The sequence below is a fragment of the Bidens hawaiensis genome, unplaced genomic scaffold, assembly GCF_021521415.1.
Source record: "Bidens hawaiensis isolate Kalapana, Puna unplaced genomic scaffold, B.hawaiensis_p1.1 tig00000820_1, whole genome shotgun sequence".
Lineage (NCBI taxonomy): Eukaryota > Viridiplantae > Streptophyta > Magnoliopsida > Asterales > Asteraceae > Bidens > Bidens hawaiensis.
In genome coordinates, this window is record NW_027491048.1 from 94,851 (window position 1) to 114,529 (window position 19,679).

Consider the following 19,679-nt stretch of genomic DNA (forward strand, 5'->3'; position numbering starts at 1 on the left):
ACGGGTCGCGGGGTGGCGTCAGGGCATAGTTATTGATCTGATTCTTTCGTAGGGTCAAAAAATATTGTATGTAGGTCACCATGCACGAATTTCTAATCCGATTCAGCGGTTCAACCCATACTAAGTTTTTTCTCCGGATCAGCGAACATACCCCTTTGGCAATATTGGCAAAATTTCGAAAGGGCCGTGGGGTGGCGTCAGGGCATAATTATTGATCCGATTCTTTCGTAGAGTCAAAAAATATTGTATGGAGGTCATCAAGACCGAATTTCTGATCTGATTCAGCGGTTCGACCCATACTCAGTTTTTTCTCCGGATCAGTGAACATAGCCCTTTGGCAATACTGGCAAAATTTTGAACGGGCCGCGGGTTGGCGTCAGAGCATTGTTATTGATCTGATACTTTTGTAGGGTCATAAAATATTGTATAAAGGTCACCAAGATCGAATTTCTGATCCAATTCAGCGGTTCAACCTATACTAAGTTTTTCTCCGGATCAGTGAACATACCCCTTTGGCAATATTGGCAAAATTTCGAACGGGCCGCGGGGTGGCGTCAGGTCATAATTATTGATCCGATTCTTTCGTAGAGTCAAAAAATTATGAATGGAGGTCACCATGAACGAATTTCTGATACGATTCAGCGATTGGACCCATACTCAGTTTTTCTCCGGATCAGTGAACATACCCCTTTGGCAATACTTGCAAAATTTCGAACGGGTCGCGGGGGTGGCGTCAGGGCGGGGTTACAGATCCGATTCTTTCGTAGGGTCAAAAAATATTTTATGGAGTTCACCAAGACCAAATTTCTTATCCGATTCAGCGGTTCGACCCATACTCAGTTTTTTCTCTGGATCCGTGAACATACCCCTTTGGCAATACTTGCAAAATTTCGAACGGGTCGCGGGGTGGCGTCAGGGCGGCACATGGAGACTTTTGATGCAGCAAATATAATGTCATCCACGTAGACTTGTACCAGCAGGAAGTCGCTTCCATCTCTTTTGAAGAACAACGTGCTATCAATTTTCCCTCTTTCAAAACCATTCTCGAGCAAGTAATCCGATAAAGTTGAATACCAGGCACGAGGTGCCTGATGTAATCCATACAACGCCTTGCTCAACCTGTACACGTGATCTGGAAAGTCTGGGTCAGGAAAACCCGGAGGTTGCTCAACATACACAACCTCATCAACTTTCCCATTCAAAAACGCACTCTTCACATCTAGCTGAAACACCTTCATCTTTTCATAAGCAGCAAACGCTAAAAACAATCTTATGGCTTCCAACCTGGCGACAAGAGCGAACACTTCGTTATAATCAATCCCCTCTTGTTGATTAAAACCTTTAATGACTAGCCTCGCCTTGTTTCTTATAATAATCCCCTTATCATCTCTCTTGCACTTAAACACCCATTTTGTGCCAATCGCATGCACATTCTTTGGTTTTTCAACCAAATCCCAAACTTCCATTTTCTTGAACTGAGCCAACTCTTCTTGCATGGCTTCGACCCACGAGCTGTCCTTTAAAGCCATTTGATAATTCTTCGGTTCAATCTGGCTTATAAAGCAGGTATACAGGCATTCATTGATTATTCCTGTCTCCTTAATGCTTGTATAAACACAGGTGTGTTCATTCAAGCTACTTCTCGTTTGTACACCTGAGGACACATCACCAATCACATTATCCAAAGGGCGATCTTTATGAATTCTCGTGGTCGGAACAGAACCAACATGCAAATTATCTTCCAAATTAGAAGAGATCTCATCAATGGTTGTTTCATGCTGAGAGTGAAAAGGATTGATAAATTCTTCTTCAGCTGAGGCAGCAGGGGTACCGATAGTGTTTGATGACGAAGGTTGACATTTATCAATCAGCTGTCTTTGCAATAGATTTTCTTCCTCATCAAGTATCATCTTCGTCGCAGCTCTTTCTTCTTCTTCAGAAATTTCCAAATCCGGTATGTTAAACGACTTAAAAAGCTTAACATAGTCGAAAAGCTCAGCAGGTCCATTGCTAGGTTTTGGCGGTTGGTAACTTGTGATGTCGGTGTTACACACCACCTCCACCTTGCAGGTCGAAGTATTGAAGACACGTCTGTTGGGAGTACCAACAACATAACCGACTAAGATTCCTTCATCGGCTACTTCGCCAAATTTAGAGTTTGTCTTCAAGATCGAACAAGGGGACCCGAATGGTTCAAGACCACTCAAGTTGGGCTTCCTTCCATGCATAAGCTCGTAACCTGTTTTACCAAGTCTCTTAACAGTTAACACTCTATTCAGAACATAGCAGGCTGTAGCAACCGCTTCAGCCCAGAACATCACAGGAAGCTTCGAATCTGCCAGCATAGTTCTGGCTCCTTCAATTAAAGTTTGGTTCTTCCTTTCAGCCACTCCATTTTGTTGCGGAGTATACGGAGCGCTGTATTGGTGTTCAATTCCTTTCTGAAGACAGAAGATCTCCATCTCAAAATTCTTGAACTCCGTTCCATTGTCACTCCTGATGAACTTAACTGTTTTACCCATGACGTTCTCAACTTTGGTAATCAAATTCTTCACCATTTGAGCCGTCTCATCTTTCGATTTCAGAAAATATACCCACGAATATCGCGAGTAGTCATCAGTGATCACCAAGCAGTAAGAAGTACCTCCTAGACTTTTTGTATTCACGGGACCGAAGAGATCCATGTGAAGTAGTTCTAGAGTACTGGCAATAGAGTTGACCTTCTTGGTGAGATGGGATTTCTTGTGTTGCTTTCCCTTCTTGCATGCTATACATTTGTCTTCAAAGTTAAAACTTTTCAAGGGAACGCCCATCACAAGTCCATTCCTGACAATGTGGTTCATCTTCCGAAGATGAATGTGCCCCATCCTCCTGTGCCACAGTTCGGATTCCGATTCGCTTGCTTTCGTCATTAAACATGATTCTCCCGTGGCCATTTCAGTAGACCTCATATCCATCACATAAGTATTTGTATCACGTGGAGCTTTCATCATTATCCACTCGTCTGGTACCTGAAAACCAGGCTTCAACACGATCGCCTCATTCTTCGTGAAATGAACAGTGTAATCCTTATCACAAATCTGCGACACACTCAGCAGATTGTGCTTCAACTCTTCTACAAAGTTCACATTCTCAAGAGTCATTTTCCCATTGGACACCGTTCCTCTTCCAGTAATTCTTCCTCCACTTTCACCTGCAAAACTAACTCTCGCTCCTTGAACAGGTTTTAAGTCGTGCAACAAGTATTTGTTACCCGTCATGTGCCGGGAACAGCCGCTATCTACAATCCAAAGACTGTGGGCAGCCCTGTTCAACTGTTCCTGCACAATAAAGCAAAGGATTATAATCTAGGGACCCAAGACCAACTGGTCTTGGATCTATACATCCCGTACTTCTGCTTTCCAAAGTTAGCATATGGATAATTCCTGTCAGTCCTATTAGGAAATCTCCTTGGAAATTGAGTGTGAGGCCTTCCAAACCTATGTATATTGAAAGTATTATATCTTGTGGTTTGGTTATTAGCATTGTTAAACTGAGGTTTGTTTCTGTGAAAACCTGAATTATTTACATTTTGGAACGTTGAAGGGTTTTCATTTTTAGCAGTATTAAAATTACCATTAGGCTTATGCTCAGTTTTAATAGGCCTCACACCTCTGAATTTCGGCGTCAGAGGACAATCTGCAACAAGATGTCCTAACTTATTACACCTAAAACAACACCTATGCTCCATTTTCTTTTCAAAGGTTGTTTTGGATGTTGAGGCTGTGTTACCGGCCGTTCGTCTCACATAAGGTGGGACGTACGGGTTGAGTGGAGTACTCTTTTTATAGGTTTTATCTTTTTCTCCACCAGTGGGTAACACTACCTTCTCTTTTGTCTTACCCGATTCGGACAACTTATCCGAATCTGATGAGACTGGACTCGTAACAGAAATTTTCTCACTTGAAACAGGCGAACTCGTTTCGCCACTACTAACACTTGGTTCTTTACTCGTAACCTTGATTGGAACTGTCTGAGGAACTTCAAAATCAACAGATTTCTGAACACTAGGGTTAAAAGTGTAATTGTGGTTATAAGGTGGTGGAACCTCGTGATAACCAATTCCTCCCCTCTTTGTAGAGGTACCTTGATCACTAACAAGGTGATCAAGAATAGCTGAGGAATTTCTGAACTGTTCAAGTTTTCGATTCAGTTCCACCACTTTCACCTGGTGGTCAGCAATCTGCTTTTCTCGTTCAGCAATCAGTTTAGTCTTTTCTTCTAAAACCTCATAACTTAGATCAATTACTTCAATTTTTTCAGCAAGTTTTGTTTTTAAGCTTTTAACATCTTTTTCACACGCTTTTATTTTAACTTTGTAACTGTTTTCTCTTGCTTTCATAAAGTGATGATCTTCTTTAAGAGTTTTAAATTCAGCATCTAAACGAACATACTGATCAGTTATGGTAGCAAGTTGCTCAGACAAATTCTCACATTTAGTACAAATAGGTTTTGGAACTTACCTCGGAGAGTTGATCCTTGTTATCTGCCATGAAAGCTTTTTCCTTACCAGTAGCTTTCTCTTCTCCGGTAATCTTCTCACGTTCTTCATTCTCAACCTTAGCCATATTTGCCTGTTCACTAGTTTCATTCGAATGCAGGTTCCAGTTGTATTCACCTGCTTCTCTGGACATCATGGCATTGACTTCTTTACTATTCCCAGTGTGCTGTGCAGACCGGCCTAGACCACGTTCAACTCGCTCGTTTCTGCATTCTTTGGCAAAGTGCCCGTTTTGTTGACAGTTATAGCACCTCACCTTAGACTTGTCGAAACCTGGCCTGCCACCAACAAACTTTCTCCCCGTCTTTCTCATAAACTTCTTCACTCTCCTCACTATCATGGCCATCTGCCATTGTAAATCCATTTCCTCCAGATCATCAGCATCGATCTGGTCATAGTCTTCATCCAGCATCGCTGGATCAACAACCTTTCCTTGAATATAGTTTTCATATGAAGCAATAAACGAAGCATAGAGGCCAAACTGCTCTTCAGCAGATTTGACGCTTATTGGCATCTTAGAGTAATTATTGCTTGAGGAACTTGAAGATCCACTACTCTTGCTTGCTGTCTGTTGAGTACCACTTGATCCACCCGCAACAAAGCAAACATCCCCATTTGAGTTTACTGACACATGCCCCTCCTGTGAAGAATTGGCACCCGACTCGCCCTTCGAGTAGTAGGCGGCAGAATCAGTCTTTGAACTTGAATTGGAGTTTACTTTAGCACCGTACATGCCTGGATCTTGAACCTGATCCATAGATGTTTCTTTTCTTACCATATTAAGCTCAAAAGTTCTGAGCTTGTTGACAGTGGTTTCAAGATCATAAGTAGGGAAGTCCTTGTCTTCCCTCATCAGTACAGTATACATCTCCCATTTTGGTGGGAGGGCATCGAGAAGCTTTTCCACAATCTCTTCTTCTCGGTAGGAAATGGAGTAGTTACTCAATTCAGTCATTAGATGATAATATCGAGTGATAATATCATCAAGAGATTCGTTCTTTAAGTACTTAAAGACTGAAAATTGAGTTTTGAGCAACTTTATCTTTGAAGCCCGAATACCTATATTCCCCTCAAATCTGTTCTCAAGAGCTTCCCAAAGCTCTCTAGCTGATGTATACTTTCTGAACGTATGGAGGATCTCCTGTGGAAGAGCCATTGTGATTGCAGCATGAGCCTTGCTTTTGGCTTCATACATCTTTTTCTCCTCCTCTTCCATTTTACTGTATATCTTGATTTGGTCTCGACCCTCATACTCCATGACTGGTGGAATATATCCATCTTGGATGCATACCCACATTTTCGCATCCTGGTACTTAACGTATTGTATGAACCGATCCTTCCACGCGACAAAATCGGTTCCCTTCAGCAACCTTGGGGCCTTTGTAGCTGACCCCGCTTCAACTTCCATCTTTACAAGCTCCGAAATGTTGATCGACGACATCCTTCTTGAAGACTAAGAAACCCGAAAAATTCTGAAAAGGCGAAGTTAAAAAATTTCCTCTGAACAGTACTGTAGGCGAAGTTAAGGATAACTTCGCTTAAGTAATAACTTCGCTGGATCTTTCTTAAATTCGCGTGACTGGGCGAAGTTGAGAATAACTTCGCTTAGTGTAAGCGAACTTAGAAAGTAGGCGAACTTGATGAGAACTTCGCTGAGCTAGGCGAAGTTGAGGAGGTAGGCGAAGTTGTAAATAACTTCGCTTCTCCTTATATCTTCGCCGAAACCCTACGTATCCTGACGGCAACTTCGCCTGATGAACAGCAACTTCGCCTGACGAACTTAAACTTTCTGCAGATCTGAAAATCGGATTTTAACGACGTTTTTGACGGTTTAAAGGCTTGAACACACTGGTAGGAGGCTAGAATGAGCAAAAACACCAAAAACTCGTCCCGTGAATAGTCGAAATGGGACGAATTCTACACCCGCGTGAATATCCCGAACCACACAATCGTGCAAAAGCTCTGATACCAATTGTAGGTTCCCTGGACGGATCACACGAGATATCCCGATATACACAGGTGCGGAATCCCTGTGTAGATCGTTACGGACGTAGAACACAAACACACGAACACACGAATACGATACGAACAAACACACGTTATATTAATAACTCAACACGTGATGCTTACAGACTCTCGACCTCACGTCACTTGACTCACTGAATTACACGTAACTCGAACTCTCTTCGTAAACAGTAACCGTAACCTATATAAATACACGACAACTTCGCCTCAGGCGAAGTTGTCCATAACTTCGCTTGTTCAACAAGTTCGCCTAGGCGAACTTGTCAACAACTTCGCTTGGTTAACAAGTTCGCCTAAGCGAACTTGTCAACAACTTCGCTTTAAACAAACAAATACATAAACAATATTACAGACTCGATTACAGACATTAGACATATGAACTACTGACATCTATGCACCAACAAGAAGTGATGTTACAGCGAGAAGTACGAGAAGTAAATCTCATCCATTGATTACACACATCAATGGTTTAAAATAAAAGATGGCATTTTTGTAATTATCTTAATAATGCAATCTGATTTTATATATGAAAAAGAGCAAAATCGTCCTAGTGTGCAGAGGATTATAAGGTGTAATCCCTAGTTTCACTCCCAAATCATTCGGCAGAGTCGTAACGCGAAATCCATTCACAAATATGCAACTAATATAAGAAATCTACTAATTTTACTACACTGATTGTGTTAGCAAGTGCATAAGAACCAACCATCAGCCCATTGATGATAAGGATCATGTTCTTGCCAAGCATAATTGGGGGTTTTCGTAATCATAATCGGTGATAGAGCGAGACACAAGAATTCGAGGTATGTAAGGAAATTGGTGTTGTTTGTTTCAGTTAAAGTACATTATAAGCTTGAAAAGGTGTATTATTCTATATGTATTTCATGAAAAAGGTTGGTAATTCAAAAAAGGATTTTTTTTCAATCAAGGTGTACAACTGTAGTAATATAAATTTTGCATACCTTGACACTAGGTGAATGGGTTTTATACAAAGCATGAATCAATAAAATTATGTAGTGTTGTTTTGTTGGTAATATAGATGGTGTAGGTTTTATTTTACAAGAACATGCATGTTGTGTAAGGTGAATGGTTATTTCTTCTCTATGAGTAGGATGCAATACTTAAACATGATTTTTCTTAAAGTTCATAAATCTACTAGAATTGTTTAGTTAGTAATAATTGATGATTACGAAAATGTAATGAGCTGGTTAGGTTGTGTACTTATTAATAATTGATTATTAAGCAGTAGTGTACAAGTGCATCATCATTGTGTAGTTAGAAAACTTTGTTATTAAGCAGGGATGTATTGAATGTAGGCAGTGCTGTGTAGTTAGCAAACTTTGTTGTGTATGCATAATCGTTGAGGAGCATGCATGTTGTTTTATGGTGAATGATTTTTGCTAAAGTGACCTTAGGATGTGATGTTTTATTTTAGTAGGAATGTGTATACATCTAGTTGTGTTATGTAGTTATTTATAATTAATGATCACATAGTTGCGTGTTATTTGAACTCGTATGCAGTAAATACATCTTATATAAAACTAGTAAAGGTAGGCAGAGTTATCTAGTTAGTAACATTTGATGTAGATATTCATACTTAAATAACATGTAAGTTGTGTTAGGTGAATGGCTGATGTTTATGTATCATTTGGAAGACTTGTTTTTGCTATGTGTTTATAATGTACATATTGTAAAGTATTTTATGTATGTTGGGTGCAGAAACAATATTTTGTGAGTTACCTAAGAATGTTGGATCATGCGAACGCGGATGCAATGGATGGGTTAGCACTGAAATGGATGAAACTAAAATGTGCAACAAAAGATAATTATACAGAGTCCAGTTTTTACAATGAGGCATACAAAGACATTCATGGGGAAGATCAACTGTGGTTATGGTCTAGGGGGAGAGTCAATGCAACAGAAAACGGTGTTAGTGAATTTAGGACTAAGTATAACAGCCCAAAAGCAGCAATTATGCAAACTCATGGAGAAATTATAATTTGGTTTATTAAGGCTATTAGTTATATTAAAAATGGTCTTATGTTTTCTAGTTGTTAAACATTATTTTGTTGAAATGTTTTGAGATGATTAACCCTTTCTTATGATTTACTTGCATGCATGTATGCAGGTTGTTTGTGTTTATGTCTTAATTATGTGTTGGGTAAACTTCCAAAGTAGTAATGCAATGGAGTTTGGTTTTGAAAAAAACATATTTGATATACTTTATGATATTTCATGTGTATTGTATGTACACACATACAAGTATAAAACGTACCTACCCACACACGTACATACGCATATACATACATACGTAGGTGCACACGTACAAGTGTACCTACCTACACACATATAAACATGCCTACCTACACCCATACATATGTACCTACACACATACAAGTGTACCGAGCCACACACATACATACGTACCTACACAGATTCAAACGTACCTACACACATACAAATATGACGAGCACACACATACATGCATACCTACACACGTATAAACGTACCTACACACGTACATACATACATACACACATACAAACGTACCGAGCCACACACATACATATCTACCTACACATATACAAACGTACCTACCTCCATACATACAAGCGTTCCTACCTACATACACACATACCTGCCTACATACAGACCTACTTACATATATACATTCGTACATACGCGAGGCATAAACATTTTTCTCCAAAAAAAACATAATTTGAATTATTATGGTGCAAAAATATATAAACAAGCATATGGATGACGAAAACCACCATGTAACATTAAAAACAAATGTTAAAAACACAGCATAACTGTTTCGAACATAATGGAAATAACCCAACACACATTTATAAATCGGTATTCAAATCAAATTCTTTGCTATCATTGGATTCTCCGGTTTCTTCGCTTTCATATGATTCTCCACTTCAGTATTTCATCAGATTCTAAAGTTCGTTTACCTGTCGTCGGTTCCATTTCTTTTTGCCATTGCTCCCTTTCTTTTCATTTTCTCTCCTTTTGTTTTTGAATTTTCTCACAGTTATGGGAGTCATGATAACGAACATGTTTATCAAATGTGTTACACTTTCTCTTTTGTTTCTTGCCTTACTTCTTCGCTTTCTGCCCAAGCCTTGTCTTGCGCATGTGACTGATTAAAAAACTTGAAAATATCATCATCTCTTAATATACCAAGACATATAATAGAAGTACCTAAACATTTTCACAGTAACCTGGCATGTAGTAACTTGTATAAAAAAATTATTATTTGAAATGCTTATTAAGAGATTACACTTGAAAAATAAGCAAGACATAACATGTGAAGTAATATGGTTTAAAGAGGTGAACTTTCTACAACGTAGAAAAAAATTGTACACAGTTACCTGATTGTTTAAAAATTTTTTGTAGATATAAAAAAGTGAAGAAATATACATGATAAATAACAGTCAAACTGCCCACATACATCAACAATTAAAGGGATAAAATAATCAAACGATACTCGTTACCTGTTTTGTGGAAGATATGATGAAAAACAAAAAGGTGAGTTCTATAATGAAATGAATACGCCATTTTCTGATTCAATACAAAAATTGTATGTATCCACTTACAGTGCTTAAAATATCCACTTACATATCTCTTATTGTAACCAACTAATTTTATGATTATGATTATGAAATTTATAATATTGATTTGAATCCTAAAAGCACCTACACACACTTCCAACACCTAAGAAAATCACTTTACACATTATCAGGTGGTGTGACGGTTGCATGTGGCGAAGGAGGGTGTTATCACCAATGGTATAGGATTAATGGATCATCCGCCATCGCCCTTGTCCCAGTAACCTGGTCAAGAATTTCCACATAACATAACTAGTAATAATATAATGAACAACAAGCTTAGATAACTTTCATGAACCCTTAACTGGTATCTTTGGGCAGTTACATACTGTAATATGCAAATAATGAGAATTCAATAGACATCAAATTGAAAAGTAATTGAATCATATTAGATGACTAATAATTGATAATCATGTATAATAATCAATGTAAAGGTAATGCAATAATATCCAAATTGTTATACTCAAACAAAACAATTTTTTTTTTACCAAAAATATAGCTAAATAGTAATACGAATTGGGGGGGAAACGATGGCTAATATAATACTGAAATTGATATAAATGAATTAAATGAAACCTGATTTTGAAGAGTTTGATTCAATATATATCATTTTGCATATAAATTTAGTGCACGCCGAATTGGGTAGAATTGATTTAGGGTAATTTTTGCTTCAATACTAATATTCTGCTGGAAATTATTTTCTATCGTGATGCTTGAAATCTAGAAATGTGGAAAGGGTTCAAGTACTTGGAAGACTTTGAACGACTGTGTTGATAGAAATCTGGGATCGTGAAGAGGGGTCAATGTTTTTGTTCTTGAATAGATGATGTTGGTGTCTAGGCAATAAACACATAATATTTTCTAAAGAAATAATATTTGTAACAGTCCTACAATTAAAAAGTTACCAAATAAAATATTAGAATAGATTACCAATATACCCTTATATAAAAATTAAAGGAAAAATAAAAAGAAAAAATATGATTGGTTGTAATTACTTCTCGCACTTCTCGCACTAATATTACTTCTGAAATGAACCTAATCCTATATATATATATATAAGGTTTGGATCAAATACAAATGAAATTAACGTGCTAAACGTGAGAATCAAGTAGAGTAATTATATATATAAGTAGAGTAATTATCATAGAGTAATTACATAATCTCTATGATAATTACTCTACTTGTATATATAATTACTCTACTTGATTCTCACGTTTAGCACGTTAATTTCATTTGTACGTTAAAATTTCCCTATATATATAATAGGTATTCTTCATGTTTGTAGAAAATTAAGAAAATACATATTTCATGAGTACATATGAGAAAATTGTAAATCCAAACTTGAAACCAATCTTATATAAAAAATTATGTATTTCTGTTTGAATCCCTGATTAAAAACAATTTGTAGTTCACCAAACAAATCCAAATTAATAAGGCACCTTTATTTTTTTTTTTAATTTGTAATTACTTGTGACTTTCAAATTTTATTTTAAGAGGTCTGCAACTTTAATTTTGATATTTTTCTTATTTCATCAGTAATGTAATTAATGAATGAATTAGTTAGTATTTACATTTAATAAGCATAAACTTGAATTCATATATTGAAATAACACAAAAGATAAGGACCATATATGAACATTTGTTGAAAAAAGGTGAGGAGGGCTATGAACTTGACAAGTGACAAAAAGTTGTAGTCTTTTATTAGAATAGATAGATTCGGTATTTTGTGCAAAGGTATTTTGTGCTTATAAAATTTTTAATAACAACCTATGAGGCTTCATGATTTGGATTTAAAAAAACTTTAAAAGTTTTTGATAACTTGTGTTACTTTTACTAGTACATGTTCAAAGTTGATAAAATATTTGTTTCGAGGCTGATCACTACTGTGATGTAGACAATGGCATCCTTAACAGGGGTGTGCAAATGAGTTTTTTTTTTTTCAGGTCCGGTGCGTTTAAACACGATTTGTGACCTGATAACTCATCTCCTCTTAATATGAAACCGACTGGCGACTAAAAGTATATTGTTCGGGTCTTAATAGAATATGACGGGTCCGGTCCCACGGTGACAAAAAAATTGTTGACAAAAGCTTAGTTAAACAGTATCTTTGAGCCTTTAATTGTAAGAAGTTAAATAAATTTTAATTTTTTTATTTGACTTTAGAGTATTAACAAATTATTCTTACAAGTTTCATCCCGGTATTCAAACTGATTCATTGCCAGAGTTGGCTCTTTTCTACACTTTGTTATGGACATCCAAGATACAAATCTCAATCTAAAGAGTTTAACTATAAACTTCAACTTCAACAAAGAGTCCAAACATTAAAATATATTATTAACGCAATAAACTTATTAATTCAAAAGAAACTCAGATGAAAATAAAACAAATAATTAGAAAATGATTAAAAAACAAAAATCTAAATAAACCGTGTAACACACAGGCTAAAAGCTAGTACATTATATCCCGAACACGACATATGCAACGTGCTATAAACACAAAAAAGACATTTGCTTTACATGTAATAAAGATGGAGTACATGAAATGTAATACCAACCATCTTTTTAATGCAACAATTTCCTCTCATATGTTCATTGTATAAGTTTACACGTTTATGAAAATTGATTAAACCCATTAATACAAATACCAAATAAAACGGTTCACCAACTTATTATGCCTCCTTATAAATTTATATTTGTTAATGACAACGACTTGCACATCATAGTCAAATTAAGATTTTTATGTAATAAATATTATTGTTAGCATTCATTAAATGAAAATATTTGCAAAATTAATATGCTAACAACATTTAATATACTAACAAGTTAGCCACAATCATATGCACTAAAAGTTTTGCTCCTATTACTTTTCATTAACAAAATGGGAGCAAAATGAGTAAATTTTAAATGCTAGTTATCACGAAACAAAACGTGTATAACTTTTAGAATAAACTTGATTTTCTTTTATTGGTTTCTTACTACTTTCTTAGATTAAAAATAACTCGTGGCTCTAGCCAAGGATGGCTCGCTTGTTTACTTTGCTTAAATTAATCTAATTTAAAACCCAACTCTCCATAATCATTTAGTCTCCTTCACATCAAGACAATTTTTTTCTTTTTCTAACAATTCAACTGAGGCAAACAGGGTCGAAACTGAATCAAATTGCTGACAAACTATGACATTTTTTTAAACGAGCTTGAGTTCAAGTTTTCAAGTCGATCTAAAATTCAAAACAAGCTCGACTCATTTGACTATGCTCAACTTGGCTCATAAATGTTTTTATTTTTTATTTTTTTTTTTAGTTTGTTTAAACAACATTAGACCACGATAGTTGTTTCTATAAATGGAGAGGAACAAGATGAAAGGCAAATTAAAGTTGTAGATGAGCGAGTAGTGGTTCAACAGTCGGTGACCATTAAAACCAAAAACTTCTCATAGTTATCATCGAGATTTAATTTTATCATAATTGTTAATCTTAGAAAAACAATTGAGAAACACTCGCCTTAATATGCATACATGAAGGCTCACCTGATAATGGTTTTTTTATAGCATTCACATCTCTTTTATCTCACTATATAATTTAAAGATAAATTGGCTTTAGACGGAATGTGAATGCTATTATGTTTTATTGTGTTATATAGAGATGTTAGTTGGGTTGAACCGGACAGAATTTGAACCCACTATTTTTAGAAAATTAAAGTTGTAGACCAAACCAATATAGAGTGGGAGGGTCTCACTCTATTTAGGTTGGCTCGGTCTTGGGTAAGGCCATGACCTAGTGTGATTTTTTTAGGTTTAAAATGTTTCACACTTCAGTTATTACCCCGGCCAAACCGGACCAGAACAAGATAAAGTTATTAACTAAAAAATCTAGCCTCGACGAATGTCTCATTTTTAACACAATTCTCTTAGAAGTTAAAACATATTTCGCACCTTCTTTATATAACATATGGGTCTCCCAACGTTGATCCTCTCTGATAACATGAGGGGGGTATGGTTGGTGTTTTGTTTTTATGAAACCATATTAACAAAAGCACATGTCATATGACCAATTGCATTTGTCCATGTGATAAAGAAATGATTAAATTGATTGTTTGATAATAATAGTAAAAAAATTATGTAACCATAACATATAGGACCTTAAATGTCACTTGCTTTTAGATAAAATAAAGGTTAAATGAATTTCTTTTTTTTATTAATAAAGAACGATTAAGAAAGTTGTACAAGGAAGAGCACGGTCACGTGTGTTGTGTGTTTAGTTTGTTGGTACAAGACTTATGTATGTGTTTGTTGTGGCCATATTAGAATTCTTGCATTGCTAGCTTTCTACACAAAGGACGCAATCGATTACCAAATGAGTAAGAAACGGTGATATGCATTTAAACCAACATAAATTAGTTGTTTTTGGGCATTTGAGTTGTAGCCTAGTGGCAAAAGGCATAGCCTATTTGCTAAAGTCTCAAGTTCAAACTTAGCCAAGGTGATTTAATAAGAAATGTGTGTGTTTAAGTGCTAAAAAAATATTATGATTTTCATAATAATTAATAAAATTCACAAATTCACAATTTTACCATAACCGAGCGCCGTTACCACCTTCTCCATCACCATAACCACCGTTGCCATCACCTCAATTTTTTATTTTGGTAAATTTTTTTTGTTTTTAAAAATATTTATTTATTTATTGAATTTAATTCTTTCATTTTTTTTCTGTCTACCCAACAACCTAAAATAATGAGTTATTAAATTCTCATTGGTTAACTAAAAAAGAAAATGAAATGATAATAATATATTTTATTTTCCTGTTAATTTCATTCCTCAATCCATAGTCGATTCCATTATCGCATACCAAATATAGACCGTAAGAATTCTAACAAGGTGCTATTTTCAATTTTCAAATTTGACTTGTTTTTTTAGAATGACGACTTTCTTGTATTTAGGCTATCGCATTCTTCAAATTTGCAGATTCCCTATAATCCACTATGGCCAGACTATGTTGTCTTAATCGAGTCCACGCTGGCATAAGAGTTTAGCTTGGGCGTTCCCCTGGGAAACCAGACCGCCGACTGCCACTTGACAGGTGTTGTACCACCCAGATGGGCTCATCGTTCGAACTTATAACATTTGCATAAAACTTAGTTCAAATACTTCATTATCAATATCCTCTCAAATATGATACAAATTTGACTTGTTACATAAGACAACTTTAACATGTTTATAATTTATTAAAAATATTTATTGTACACATAATGATATAACCATAAACCATAACTATACACTTAATTTTCTCTATTTAATCTATGAAAAGAAAGTGAAAAGTCAAACCCTCCGGTCAATGTTCCCACCTACACAAGTAAACCGCTCAACTACCCCAGGCCAATCTCGTCAGTTCCTCAACCTCCCGCCAGCTTTCCCACCTATACCCAAGGGCAATTCCGTCAATTCACTCCACGCCAACACATTTAAAAACCTCACATGCACACAAATCCTAGAGAGAGAAACAAGTTACCAACTTCTAGAGAGAGAAAATGTCGTTACAAAACCCTAATAAGACTAATTTCCCGCCGATCGGAAAATGCGACGTCTCCGCCGTCCGCCACCGGTCCGTGGCGGCGGACCTCGACGGAACTCTGTTGAAAGCCAGCTCGGCTTTCCCGTACTACATGCTGGTGGCGATCGAAGCCGGTAGCTTACTCCGTGGACTAATTTTGTTGCTTTCGTTTCCGATTGTTGCGATTGCATATGTTTTTATTGCGGAGGATTTGGCTATACAGATGTTGATTTACATCTCGTTTGCCGGTATCAAGGTGATGAATAATTGGATATGTATTGAGTTTATGACTTTTTGTTTTTGTTTTGAATGTTGAGTGTAACATTTAGCTGTATATTTATTAGCTTTTAATGTTACCATTAATTATTTTAAAAATAAAATTATATTTAGTTAGGGTGTGTATGAAACTGAAAAAAGAAAATAATATTATATAGATGTAATCACTAGTTTTTAAATAATATATATGTATAATGATGGTTTTAATTATAATAAGATAATATCGGTGACTGAAGGTAAAGGATTAAAAACTGACGGTTTGATTTTATTTTTTTTATTTAGTAAAAACCGAAATTTGAGTTTTGGTTCGATTTTTGTGAAAAACAAAAGAAAAAACGAACCAAATCATAAAAACTGATTTGTTAGATTACCTTTTTTGATGAATCGTTTGTGTTTTATAAACTTGGATATTTGTTTTATTTTTAATGTTAATAGTTTATGTTTTCTATGACTTCAAAATTAGTAGCCTGATTAGCTAATAAACCGAATCTAAACCGAATTGAACCTGGAAACCAAATACCGAAACGAACAGTTTTTGGGAAAACAAAAGCCAAACATTCGTTTTCGGTTCATTTTTAGCCCAAAAACCCCACCACGCACAGTTATTATTGGTCAATTATTTTGCTCGATTAGAAAAACCAAATTAAACTCTAAATAATTATCGGTTTCGGTTCTGTTTTAGCCTAAAACCGTACCAAACACAGATTCTAATTTTTTTCTTGTTTTCCGGAATCAGGTGAAGGACATCGAACTCGCGTCACGCGCCGTTTTACCGCGGTTTTACGCTGCGGATGTGAGGGGTGACAGTTTTGAAGTGTTTGATAGTTGTGAGCGGAAAGTTGTCGTGACCGCGAATCCGACGGTTATGGTGGAAGCATTTGTGAAGGATTATTTGGGAGCTGAGAAGGTGCTTGGGACGGAGATTGAGGTGGATGAGAGGACCAAGAGAGCTACTGGTTATGTGAAGGAGCCTGGTGTTTTGGTTAGTAAATGGAAGAGGCTAGCAGTGTTGAAGGAGTTCGGTGACGATTCGCCAGATATCGGACTCGGTGATCGGAAAACTGATCATGATTTCATGTCTGTTTGCAAGGTTAGTTTAATTCCTGTCCTAGTTTATTCAATTACCTATTTGTTTAGCATCATATGTTAAATATGGTACCGATGTTTTTTTCGGATCAGTATTGATCGGTACTGGTATCATTGAAATTACCGAAAAGTTCTGAAGCTGAAAAATATGAAAAACAAGTACAAGTAACATTAAAAATACCAAAAAATACCCGAATAGAATGGTACCGATACTGAAACATGAAAAAAAACGAGTACTGATATCGATACCATTGAAAATATTAAAACCAAAAACATGAAAAATGTGTGTTCCAATTTTCTTGAAAATACTGAAAAGTAACGAAATCTAATGATATCGGTAACAAAAACATGAAAAACGAGTACTGGTACCGAATTCATTGAATTTAAACGTCACTTTTATTTCAGTGTTAATCATATTAGCTAAAAGATAATTTACTCAGTTATATGTCACTTCTATTTATGGATCCATTGCTAACTATTATTCAAAGCTAGAATTGACCTGTTTTCAAGTTTTTCCCAAAGAATATTATATGAGGATTATTATTCTAAATGTGCCAAAATATGTTTTAAAAATTTAATGTAATTGACTACTGACATTTATTAAACATTTAAACCAAAGCAACTATAGTGAGACAAAAAATAAAAGATGATAACACTTATCTGTATTTTCGGTGCATTATTGTGCTATATTGACTTATATGTCTGTGTTTTCCAAACCACACGCATTTATTTTGTAGCAACACATTTAGCGTGGTGGTTGGAGATCTGATTAAATCATGCTTTTAATACCCTTGAGAATAATAGGCCCACTCTCATGCTTTTTTGCAATGTCCATGTGGTTGTCCTTTTTGTAAATAATGATCAAAGGACGGAATTACCCTTATACACGCGTAACACGCCTCTAATAAGTTACATGCCACGCGTCATATAAGGTGTTATACGCGTATGACTTTACAGAAACTGACTTATGTGACATTGTCATGTTGTGATATAACATTAGTTGTATAACCTTATATGGTCCGTATAATGTGTGTAAAATTAATTGTTGTATAAAATCTAAACTATACTATATATGACAAATTGCAGGCAGGATTCATGGTGCCAAAAGACAAATCAGCAGCCATAGTATCACCAGACCGCCTTAAAACTCGATTGATCTTCCATGACGGTCGCCTGGTTCAAAGGCCCGACCCGTTAAATGCCCTGATCACCTACATCTGGCTGCCATTCGGGTTCATTCTATCCATTATTCGTGTTTACTTTAATCTCCCATTACCCGAGCGTATTGTACGATACACATACGGTATGCTTGGAATCAAGCTCGTGATCCGTGGGACCCCACTGCCCGCTCCATCACCCGGGACCCCTGGAAACCTTTACGTGTGCAATCACCGAACCGCACTAGACCCAATAATCATAGCCATTGCACTTGGACGTAAACCGTATTGTGTTACTTACAGTGTAAGCAAACTTTCAAGATTCTTGTCACCAATTCCCGCAATTGCCCTTACCCGTGACCGTGAAAAAGATGCTGCAATGATCAAAGAGTTACTCCAGAAAGGCGACTTGGTAGTCTGTCCCGAAGGCACCACTTGTCGCGAGCCATTTTTACTAAGGTTCAGTGCATTGTTTGCTGAGTTAAGTGATAGGACTGTCCCAGTGGCTATGAACCTTAAACAGAACATGTTCAATGGGACCACAGTTCGCGGTGTTAAATTCTGGGACCCGTATTTCTACTTCATGAACCCGAGTCCAACTTATGAGGTGACGTTCCTGGAGCGGTTGCCAGAGGAAATGACGGTTAAGGGTGGCGGTAAGTCGTCGATCGAGGTAGCGAATCATGTGCAGAAAGTGTTGGGTGGTGTTTTAGGATTTGAGTGCACCAATTTGACAAGGAAAGATAAGTATTTGTTGCTTGGTGGGAATGATGGGAAGGTGGAGTCAATGTATGGGAAGAAGTCAACGTAATTGGATTTAGTCAAAGTGTATTGGTGATGGTTGTTGGCTGCTTTTTATTTGGTGTTATATTTGATTTGAACTTGCATCATGAATGATGAAACACTCTTTAGATTCTTTCAATATGTGATGAAATTCATTCCTTAAGTTCGGTAGTATATGTTTGTTCAACCATAATATCCAATATTATCTTTGGTGGACAACCAAATAACAGTTTTCTTTATATATTTTTCTAATTATTATTATAGTTTGCTATAAGGATGTATGAAGTTAAGAGTTAGTAGTTAAATGGGCATGTGACTTTCATTATTTTTAGGGGCTAACACATATTTTTGCATATTTTTTAATCTTTTAAATTTTCATTATTTACCCTTAATATGTTTGTTATAAAAATTATTTCCCTTAGTATCTATTTTGTTGAAGAAAAAAAATACATTTTCTGTATTTAGACAGTTTGGGCTTTCGATTGCTTTATTCTTTCAAGTTTCTAGTTCTTTAATACGGTTGATTGACAGTTAGACATATAATTTTAAAGAGTGCACAAACCGGTTTAAAATTCAAAACCAGTTCGGTTTGGTCAACGAAATTCAAAACCGGTTTATGATCGGTTTCGGTTCGGATTGAAACAGGTTTTTGAC

At 36.1% G+C, this 19,679-nt stretch overlaps 1 protein-coding gene across 1 annotated transcript; it reads left to right on the forward strand.

Moving 5' to 3' along the window:
- Positions 1-15,637: 15,637 nt before the first annotated feature.
- On the forward strand, positions 15,638-19,268 carry LOC143541746 (putative glycerol-3-phosphate acyltransferase 8). The gene is made up of 3 exons (XM_077034486.1): positions 15,638-15,979; positions 16,736-17,089; positions 18,172-19,268. The coding sequence occupies exons 1-3, from the start codon at positions 15,701-15,703 to the stop codon at positions 19,051-19,053; spliced, it is 1,515 nt and encodes a 504-aa protein (XP_076890601.1). The 5' UTR covers positions 15,638-15,700; the 3' UTR covers positions 19,054-19,268.
- Positions 19,269-19,679: the final 411 nt, after the last annotated feature.